Raw genomic sequence first — 11,179 nt, 5'->3', positions numbered from 1 at the left:
AATATTGTGTGAATTTTTTTTTTTTTTTATGTGATATATTTTTTTTTTTTTTTTTTTTTTTTTTTTTTTAAGAATAGCCTTTTCTGATTAAGTTTGATTTCTTCTCGTAAATAGGTTTTATTTTTTGGGATTTTGCATCATGAAGGTACCATGTAATATTTTTTTTTACATAACTCATATTTTTTCTTAGATTTTTTGGTAAAGTACAAAGAGATAATGAAATGATGTTTAAACATACACAGCATCTGTGGTATCTGTTTAAATCTGACTCAGCAATGGTATTTACACAGGAGATAAAGAGCTGCATATTGGCATACTGATGAGCTGATTTGCCTTTTGATTTAAAACCGTCAATATCCGCCATTTGTTTAATCAGCAATCGATTGCATGTGCTGCTCTCAAATCAATGGCTAATTTCCACCGGATAACATTAGTAAAACCTCTCAGCACGTGTGAGGTATGATGCTATAGGGAGACACTTTGACCCTGCAGAAATATCTCTAACCTGTAAAGTTTAAAGAAGATATTATCTGTGTTTGTGGGTTGAATTAGTCCATGAGGCTGAATGCACAGACATAGCATCATCAGCATACAGCATCGTTTTAAAAAAGAAAACCCAACAGGGATGCATTTACTTTCTCTTGGAGATGGAATATAGAAAGTGTTTACATCTTTCAAATATACATGCTGTGTTTACCCTAGTGTGTTTACAGCTCTCGCGGTGTGACACCTGATGGGTTTTGAAAGCTGTAATTATACTGTTTAGAAAACTTTGGTGCCGACTTTGCTCCCTGAAAATGATCTGTGTGCTTTTCTATTATCACATAGGAGCCAAATAAACTGAATATTAACTTCTTTTATAAGTCAGCTTTTTTTTCCTTTAGGGATGCAACAATGTGCTTGATGCTTTCTAAAAGTGTTTGTAGCTCTTGAATTTTTCCACATTTTGTCACTTAGTTGTATTTTATTGGCATTTTATACTCTTATTTTCAATTCGGTTTTGTTCTCTGAGCGACGTCATGCTGTATAATTTATTTTACATTGCTTTCAGAATTCCTAGCTGTACTTTCTGAACCATCTGAAAGGTTTGTTGCAGTTTATTGTTGCATGTTTGGCCAAGGTAGTCAACTTATTGTTTTTGTCAGGTTTAGTTTCTTTATTATTTGTTTTCCATTGGCTGTTCTACTTCTAATTGCGCTGACTTAACAAATTAAAGTTGTTTTTATATGTTTGGCCAACATTGTGACTCTATTAGTGTTTTTAAGTGTGCTGAACTTAAAAACACTGATCAAATTAATTTCTAATTCAGGGCATGTATGTATGTGTTTTTAAAAAAATGTAGGTGGATTAAGCTGTTTTCCTGTATCGGATCGGTATAGGCCAACACAACCTTAGATATTGGTATCGGAAATGGAAAAAGGTGATCTGTGCATTCCTAGTTTTTAACAAATACAAATCCATCCATCCATCCATTTTCTAACACTCTTGTCCCTTAGTGGGGTCGGGAGGGTTGCTGGTGCCCATCTCCAGCTAACGTTCTGGGCGAAAGGCGGGGTCACCCTGGACAGGTCGCCAGTCTGTTGCCGGGCAACACAGGACAAACAACCATGCACACACACACTCACACCTAGGGACAATTTGGAGAGGCCAATTAACCTAACAGCCATGTTTTTGGAAACCGGAGTACCTGGAGAAAACTCACGCATGCACAGGGAGAACATGCAAACTCCATGCAGAAAGACCGGGGCCGGGAAGCAAATACAAATAATTTTGGTAATTCTACTTGACCTTAAAGGAGAAAAGTTTGGTATGGCTTATCTTCAGACAGAAAGCAACACAATGTGTCTGTCTTTTTATTCCCTGTGTAAGCTTCTGGTTTCAGCAGTATGTAACATACGGTCGTGACAACTGTCCACTCCATCTCCCTGTGAGATGATGAACATATCTGTCATATCTTTAATGCCTTTCAACACATGTCTCAGATTCTGTACCCTGACTTTTCAATTATCTATTTGCTCTCCAGGCTGAGCAGTTGTCCACCATGACTCTGCAGTGTGATATGATGAGGAAATGCAAAGACCAGGCATTGAAGCAAATTGAGGAGCAGCTTTGTCAGCAGAGTGACCTCATGGATCGTCTGGTGGGTTAAAGCCTGAATAAACATTGCCCATCTCTCTGGTTTCATATTGTGATCATGTACCGTGTGTAGCGCATTTCCAGGAAGCAGTAAGTGTTGCTAGTTCAAAAGCGTGTACATTTTTTAAACATCAAATGGCAAGATTAGCAGTCACTTTTGGCGCACAAAATTAAACAACCAACTAGGATTAGATACATCTCCGATCAGTCTTCTTGTCACAGTTCATGCCATTTCATTCAAACTTGCACTTTTTTATTGTTGCTGCACAAAGACACAACAGTGAAATTGGTAACAAAATGTCATTGCTGGCCACTGGAGCACACAGAGGACAAAAAAACTTATAGTACAATATAGTTAAATTCAGTTCATTTGTTTAGTGTCATTTGGGAAAATTTTATCAAAGAGCCTTTGATAACAGCATGCTAGCTCACCATGCTGAGCTAGCATGGTCTGCTTTTGAGTTAAAGTAGCTGTATGGTCATGCTGCCATTTTCTACAAAATGCTTATGAATGTAGAAACCCGGTCAACAAATGAGAAGTAATAGTTTTTGTTCCAAATACATATATGTATTTATTTTGAGAAGATTAGATTAGAATATAATTTCTGTGGTATGATGAGCTCTGAATGGAAACGGGGTCAAAGACTAGTTTTGCTTGTTTGTCTTTGTGTTTGTTGGGAGAACGTCACATGGTTGTTTTTCTGCTAGGCCAGGATCAAGAAGGAATCTAAAGAAGAAGAGCAACAGTTCCTCCAGGAGATCACCAAATTCAACACTGACTTCAGCCTGGCAGGGAACAGTGCAGCTGGGCTGGAGAGCCAGACTCACGCTGAGATCCTGGCCCTGCACAGGGAGGTGGAAGCTTTACTCAAAGGTAATAAAAACTGCTTTGTTCCTATTCAAGGCATTTATTTTATAAGTAATTTCGTTATGACTTCCAGAGCTTTTCATTATGTTTTCTGTCTCTCTCTGGTATCAGAAATGGATGAAATGAAAAGCAGGAACAGCCACATGAGCTCCACACTGGAGGAACGGAGGCGGTTGCTGCTAGAACTGCAGGAGCTGGAGAACATCCAGAGAGGTGAACTCAACTCCAGTTAGCTGCTAGCTAACATTTTAGCTAACGGCTAAATGTTCAGGTCACTTAGCTACACTGAATAGTGGAGTCTTCATGTGAGGACTGTAAGTGCCATTATCACGCCATTTTAATTACATGAAACATTAAACAACAACAATATTGTGATTTATCATTTAGAAAAGTTGATTATCGTGACAGGCCTACTTAGATGGTTAAAACTAGAAGAAAGTGAAGCCACAGTGATAGTTAACTCAGAGGTTGAATTTAAAAGCAGGCCACACTTTCCAGATTTTGTATTTGATTCCAATATCATGTCTGAAAGTTTGTTTTTGTAGCAATATGTTACAAAGTTCAATGGGCAAAAATACTCAGTTAATTCTTTATAGGTTGACATTTATTACCATTGGAATCTTTTTGTATACTTTAAAAACACAAAACAGTTTTTAGAGAAAATATCTTAGTACACAGATAATATAAGTCAATAATTTCTTAATATTAATGAAAAAAGCTTGAGTTCCTTTGGTAGATTATTTTACTTCTAACATGGGAAACATGGAAAAATATCCTTCAAGTGAAAAAATCTGCCAGTGGATCCAGTATTTTCCACATAAACTTTAAGGAATTATTTGCTTAATACAGGCTCCTTTCTCTTCCTGAAAGTTACTTGTAAGTTAGTTTGCCTTAGTTCCACTTATTAGTTGATAATAGACTACTAAAAATACTTGGTAAGAGTTTGTGTTTTTGCAGTGTAAGCACTAATCACACAAAAGGCCTTACAGTGTCTTTAGCCAACTCTACACTTTTTGTATTTGTTCTGTGAGGAAAAAGATTCAAAACTTGTTGCATTTCTTCCGACAGCAGACCTGGATCGGCAGACGAAGGAGGCCCGAGCACAGACTGACTCTCTGGGGTCAGAGGTCGAGTTCGTCAGTCAGAAGCACCTCACGGACAGCACCTGTCTGAGGTAAGCACTTGATCCAAGAAAAAGAAGGAAAACTCTTTTTTCCCTTTATCAGCTTAGGAAGGCTAGTTAGCTAAAGCAGTGGTCCCCAACCTTTTTATTACCGCAAACCGGTCAAGACTTGGAAAATTTTGCTGCGGCCCGGGTGGGGTGGGGGGTGGGGGGGGAGGGGGCTGAACCGTCAGATAAGGCTTCTGCATGTTGGTGTTCCCACTAAATCCTGAATATACCCAATTTGCGTTGTGTTGGCCTTTTTATCACAGCCTGTGGGGTTTACCCTGACTGGGAACGAGAATACAACCTGTTGAATGTGACAGGTAGCCAATCAGAAAGCGTGGTGATGTAAGAACAGAGGGGAATCCCAAACAGCTGACATATCACGCAACTGAAAGTCCGGTGGATATCGGAGATGATATGTGGAAATGTTAATTATTAAATCTAAAGGTCATTATTATGTTTATTCAGTTAAAAATGTTAACTATGAAAAAACTGAGTCGCCTCCAAATCATAGTGCAGCAAATAGAGCGGCTGCTCCCGCTGTCTTTTATCCACTGCCTTTTATTTTTGTTACGTCTTTTATCTCTTAAAATGAGTCCACAAACTGTCACTATTGCTTCTACATCGTCATCCGTGTTTGGTCATTCTAAATTCCCGTATGCTATGTTGGGGGTTTTGTGGATTTTCTTCTGGAATCGCGATGTTCTTGACTGGAATCGGTTCGTGTGGTGTGCTGCTTCTGCCTTGGACACATGAACCTATTGAACCTGTTGTACTTTTATCAGCTCAGTGGTCACAGAGGTTTGGCGAATCGGCCGACAATCCTTAAATCTTGCCGTCTAAACCAGACTTAAGACTCACAAGCTCTACTCATCTCCTCTCGACCACTGCCCAAACGCTCTCTGACTCTGGTCGCTATGGTAACATTTACATATCCCTTCAAAATAAGATACAGATCCGCCACAAAGACAAACATTTTACTTCCGTGAAAATTTTAACTCACGATAACGACTAACGGGAGCCCTGAGCTTGTTTCTCTGCAACGAGACGGTCCCATCTGGGAGTGATGGGAGACAATGACACCCGAAGTGTTGCTTATATCCACAGCCTGCTTGGTCTCTACGTGGCAAAGCAGTTTGAAGCTTCATTGCCTCATTAGCAGCCGGTCGCCGCATGTTACACAGAGCGGCTTGTAATGTGGGAGTCACCTACCGGTCCGGGATAAATCCATCCTCCTGTCTCTTCGCTGGGCCTTTTCCCCTTTGCAAAGAAAATTTCCAAAGACATCTGATCTGTTTCTTACTCATTTTGCTGCTTGTAAGCTCAGTGTTGGCGCGCAAGTAATCGAGAGAATCCGGTTGAAGGATTTTCAAAATAAAAGATCCTCCAGACTTAATACATAAAACGGAAATATTCAATTATTTCTTGCGCGGCCCGGTACCAATTGGTCCACGGACCAGTGCCGGTCCACGAACCGGGGGTTGGGGACCACTGAGCTAAAGATTCAATGTGTTTTTTTTTTGTTTTTTTTTAAAGGTTTTGTTGGTTATAGTGGCCTTTATTTGAAAGTAGTTGATCAGGGAAGAGAGAGAGGGAAATGAGAGAGGCGGGAGACATGCTGCAAATGTCGGCAGGCCGAGAATCGAACGTGCGATTGAGGACTAAGGCCTCAATACGTGGGTCGTACTTTGCCCCTGCTCCACCACAGCACCCCATTCAATTTGGCTTGAAGGCTGCAATAATCCAAACAAAAGGAACCATGCCTCGGACAGAAAAGCTGTTTTTTAAAAAAAACTGAAGGTTTGAATCAGAAGGTGCTGAATGAAGCAGTCGTGTATTTGTGACTTTCCTGGCCGGTGTTCTGCTCTGGAAGTGTAAATAACAGCATTAGGGGTATTTGGCTTAATTAAGGCTTTGATCCACGTCGGCGTGTGTTTCAATCAGTCGACAAGCAGAGGGAAGACGGATGGGAATTCCATGTGATTGATGCTGGGAGGTTATTAAAGGAAAATGGAGTGGCAAAGAAATACAGCTTGGTTTTAGTGGGATAGCACGTCATCTGTTGGCTGGATGAAAATCTAACACCAGGCTGTCAACTTCTTTCCAAAGGTTCTTATATTTTATGCACTACAAAAGAATCAGTGAAGTTTTGTCGCACTGAAATAAAATGTTCTTGTTCTTTCCTTGTAACGGTGCTTTTTTACATCGCTTTACAACTAGGTCTGTAAGTGTTAACGTGTCAACACATGAGATTTATCTGAAAAGTTTGATGCGTGAATATTACATAACACATATGAATCAAACTACTATTTTGAGCTAAAATAGGGCTGCCTATTTCACAGCAGTTTGTTACAGGAGCAATAAACAACGAAAGGTAAAGACTTTCTGCAACAGCAGACAGCAACAAAAGTTGAATATTTTCAATTTTCTTGTGTTGCGTTGGTAGTCTGCGTTGTGCATGTCCATATGTATGAGATCAAAGTTTCACATGTACAAATTACGCTGACTGGGTGAGGATGAGGAGTGACTGTCGCACAATTTCCGTAAGTAATGAATGAAAACGGACATTTCTAAATGAACCTTTTGAACAAAATAACCTCCTTTAAATGTTCCTGAATATAAAAACATGGAAAACTGAGAATCTTCAGAAATATTTGGATTGAGGCAATAAAACATTGTTTTGAAAATGTGCATACAATGGTTGTTTTTGGCATCAGAAATGGGCTGGGCACCCAAAAACTAGAAAATAAAATGTATCTTATCTGTTTGCTCCTACTTGTATGCATGTGTAGTGGAATAAATTTTCTTTAGACTACAGTATCTGCTTTCCGCCACTATGGTATAAAAAAATAAATTATCTCATTATTTCGAGATAGTATCTTGAAATATTGATATACTATCAAGACCCAGGATAAAGAGGACCTCCCCTCTCGATCTGTGTTTCCCTGTCATCAGACATGGTTCCTCCTGCGTCTCCTCGTGGCTCCGCACCGCCCAGTGCACATGTGTTTCGGTGAAATTGTCACACTTTTTTCACGTTTTTGCAAATGCCCTCTCATCAGACGCGCACACTGTAGCCACCTTCTAGGTTCCAAAACCAAACACTTCCAACAAAGGCTGAGGGTGGTAACAGATGGTTTGATTCTTACACACACTTCTGACTTGATTTTTTGAAAAAAAAAGAAAAAAAAAAGAAAAATGCTTTATTTCTTGTTAAAATATCGACAAAATAATTACTAAAAATCTCTTACAACTTAGTTAAAAACTAAAGTTAACTTAATCTGACTTTTCAAGTTCAAAAAGTGGCCAAAAAAATCATTTTACAAAAATCTCCTGTCATCCCACCAGACATTTGCCCAAAACAATAAATCTCCATCAAGCACCCGGTATATATCCATCCATCCATCTGTTCATTTTCTTACACCATTGTCCCTAGAGTGGTGTCAGGAGGGTGCTGGTGCCTATCTCCAGCGAGACATTTTGGACGAGAGGCGAGGTACACCCTGGACAGGTCGCCAGTCCATTGCAGATTATATATATATATATATATATATATATATATATATATATATATATATATATATATATATATATATATATAATGTGTGTGTGTATGTATGTACATATAAACCTTTCTACCAATTTATTTTTCTTCTTTGGACAATTAGAATGCACTGGGCGGTGCGGAGACGCAGGACGAACCGTGTTTGATGGGGCAACGTGGATTGAGAGGGGATGCCCTGAAATTTTGAGATACTATCTCATTATTTCAAGATTTATTTATTTTTTTTGTTTTGTTTTTACCAGAGTGGTGGAAACAGGGCTCTATAGCTTTCTGCTAAAAAAAAAAAAGAAAAAAAAAAAAGTTGTATTTTCATTGGTTGGAGTGTAGCAGGAGGAGGGGCTTATCCAGGGTACCTCCAAGAAACAGCTACATGCATATTTACATTTCAAGAATTGATTTGCATTTTGAAATGCAGAGCAGTATTTAAGTGTGACTCATTAATTTAAAGGTTAATGAGGCTTCCTTGTATCCTTTTCCATTTCTACACTTAAATACTGAATTTCCAGTGTTTGTTTTAACTTTTATATACTTTTTAAATTGGAACAGGAGTGTAAAGTGTGCCAAATTGTCCAAAAAATCACTACAAATTAAAATCAAACAAATCTCTTGGGGGTCTCCTGGAGGAGTTGGGCCCTAAGCAACTGCTTAGCTCACACATGCGTGGTCCCAGCTGTGGCTGTAGGGTGCAAGAAGCTCTAGAATGGTCAGAAAGCCTAAACATTCATCCAGGGCATCAGTGGAAGGATTTAGCTCAAAGCAGTGTGGTCTAGTCAAAGTGCTATCCTAACTCCATTTGAGGATCTGTAGTAAGACTGGAAAATCCCTTATGTCTAAATGTTGTCCTTTTCTTCCAGCTGTTCCATTTGCTTTATGTCTTATTTGTATTTGTTTTGTCTTTCCTTGATGTTTTTTCTCACATCCTGACTTTTGCTTCTTCTGCCTCATTTTATTCCTTTCTTTTTCGTCTTCCTTTTTTCCTCCATCCTCTCTACCTTATTTTGTCACTTCCTTTCTTCCTTCCCCATTTAATTTTAATTTTCTTCCCCTCTTCCTTCCGTACCACCTCATTTTTCTGTCTTTCCTTCCTTTTTTCTTCCCTTGTGTCCTTTCTTTCTTTTCCTGTTGATTTCCCCTCTTCTTTCCCTCTTTGTGACCTTCTGTTTGTCCTTCCTTTATTTCATTTCCACTTTCGACTTTCGTACATTTCATTCACTCTCTTTTTTCCTTCTCTGTGCCTTGCTTCTTTTCATTCTGTTTCCTGCTTGCTTCTTTTCTTCCTTGTATCCTTTTCCGTTTCTACACTTGCACTCTCCCTTCTGTCCTTCTTTTCTTTTCTTCTTTGTGTTTGTTTTCCCTTCCTTGTGTCCTTCCTTCTTCCCTCCCTTGTCACATCTATCCTCTCCTCATTCCTTGTGTTCCTTCTTGTAGTTTCTGGTTTTCTAGATCCCAATCTAGAAATATCTGTGATGAATTCTTGTACTTCCAAACGAACTGTGAAAGTCTTCAGTGATTCGATTTGTTTCTCTGGAGTCTGGAGGTTTTAAACCACAAAGCTTTTCCTCTCTCTGGTCTCTTTGGGTTTATCATCAGCCTGCTGGTGGCGCTGCAGTAAAGCCTGCATGTGTGTAGCATGTCCTCTCCACCCATCAGCCTCATTAAACACATCATTGTCCCCCCTTGGACAAGGAAGTCCTCAGGAAGTCCCGAGGACGTTCCTTTGGGAAGGGGGTGGGGCTTCCTCGCACTCATCCTAGTGATCATGCTTCCTCAAGCAAGACCATCAATCCTGCCTTCAGCCAAAGCTCCATCTCTTTAAAACGCATATATAACCCTTTGCTCATCAACTGGAGGAAATTGAACGCATGTCAATCTGAATGAGTGCTACAGTCGTTTAAAATGTGTTTGGCGTGCAGAATGAGATGGAATCAGTTTGACCATCTGAGCTTCATCAGAGTTTCATTACTCAAATATTACTGTTAAAGTGCAAGAAGGCTCCGCTAGAAGTACTAACATGATTAAACCAGCATCAGAAACACTCCTGTGTGTTTTGATGAAACATTAGAGGAGCCACTCTCACCTTGAAAAAAAAATTGGATTTCTAACTTCCAGTGAGACGTATAAAGTTTTAAACAGCGTTGTAGGTTCTCACAAGGCGAGAAACGCAATCTAAGTGTGGCTGCTTTATTGTTTCATTAACTTCCAATAAAAGCAGAAAGAGGTGGCCGGTGTTCGTCTCATGAGTGTGGATCCCTCTCATACCGGCGAGAAGCATCCAGGAGTCCAATGTTTCTCTAGAGACCAACTGATCTGAGGAAAAACACGCTTTTATCTCCGCTTAGGAGTTATTGTGTGCAGCCGAAACCCTAACCCTAACCTGAACCTTTGTGTGGAGAATCGTTTCTATCATTCTTTCTCACAAAGAATGATATTGGTTCATGATCAGGTTCATGATGCCTCATGAAGCTGAACATTGTCTTGATTTTGGGGCATTTAATTACTTAAGATCTTATTTTTAAGAGTGTTAACTGTTTAACTAAAACTAGGTTAAAATATTTTTAGATTTATTTAGCCTCATAGCATAATTGCCTCTATCACCTTACACATTACAGAATCCATATTTTTGTCCATATTTCATTCATGTACATTTTTGTTAAAATATGACTCAGGTAATTATGCTACAAAGCTAAAGATTTATAGTTGACCGAAAGCCAATTGTAGTTTTTCACATTTTTCGGTGCCACAACTAGAAATGCAGCGATCTGAAAATTTGGCCTGATAATATTTACAGATATTGTATCTACTTTTTAACACTGTGAGAAATGAACACACTGCTCACATCATTTCTCTTATTCAGTTAAACATATTCAAACCCTTCCTCACCATTTCTAGCGTGTTTCCATCAATGTTTATTTTGTTGTATCTTATCAGAAACAATTGTTGGAAATGGCAAATTTAAAAAAATCTTACTCATTTTTTTTTTTAAATAACACACACACACACACACACACATATATATATATATATATATATATATATATATATATATATATATATATATATATATATATATATATATATATATATATATATATATACTGCTCAAAAAAATAAAGGGAACATTTCACTTTAATTTTGTGTGTGGCTCCAAATCCAGGCCTCCATTGGTTAATAAATTTGATTTCTATTGATGATTTTTGTGTGATTTTGTTGTCAGCACATTCAACTTTGTACAGAACAAAGTATTCAATGAGAATATTTCATTCATTCAGATATCTAGGATGTGTTATTTGAGTGTTCCCTTTATTTTTTTGAGCAGTGTATATATATATATATATATATATATATATATATATATATATATATATATATATATATATATATATTATTCAAGGATGAGGAGTGGAAGGCAGAGGCAACAAAAATGATAAAAACTTTGACACAC

The 11,179-nt window shown here is 38.4% G+C and overlaps 1 protein-coding gene and 1 long non-coding RNA gene across 2 annotated transcripts in view; one reads left to right on the top strand and one right to left on the bottom strand.

Annotated features, from left to right (window-relative positions):
* Nucleotides 1-11,179, top strand: part of LOC106937979 (coiled-coil domain-containing protein 172) — a 20,350-nt gene that overhangs the window by 3,881 nt on the left and 5,290 nt on the right. The window contains exons 3-6 of the mRNA XM_015019762.1: nt 2,024-2,140; nt 2,845-3,010; nt 3,116-3,217; nt 4,073-4,178. Coding sequence (XP_014875248.1) covers nt 2,024-2,140; nt 2,845-3,010; nt 3,116-3,217; nt 4,073-4,178 — 491 coding nt within the window. The remainder of the gene's footprint in view (nt 1-2,023; nt 2,141-2,844; nt 3,011-3,115; nt 3,218-4,072; nt 4,179-11,179) is intronic.
* Nucleotides 6,886-11,179, bottom strand: part of LOC106937980 (uncharacterized) — a 21,507-nt gene continuing 17,213 nt past the window's right edge. Inside the window, exon 3 of the long non-coding RNA XR_001422504.1 lies at nt 6,886-6,896. This is a non-coding gene — a long non-coding RNA (uncharacterized LOC106937980). The remainder of the gene's footprint in view (nt 6,897-11,179) is intronic.

Source organism: Poecilia latipinna, unplaced genomic scaffold, assembly GCF_001443285.1.
Source record: "Poecilia latipinna isolate Pla-1442-1.1 unplaced genomic scaffold, P_latipinna-1.0 Scaffold2478, whole genome shotgun sequence".
NCBI classification, from domain to species: Eukaryota; Metazoa; Chordata; class Actinopteri; order Cyprinodontiformes; family Poeciliidae; genus Poecilia; species Poecilia latipinna.
This window is presented reverse-complemented; position numbering and strand designations above follow the sequence as displayed.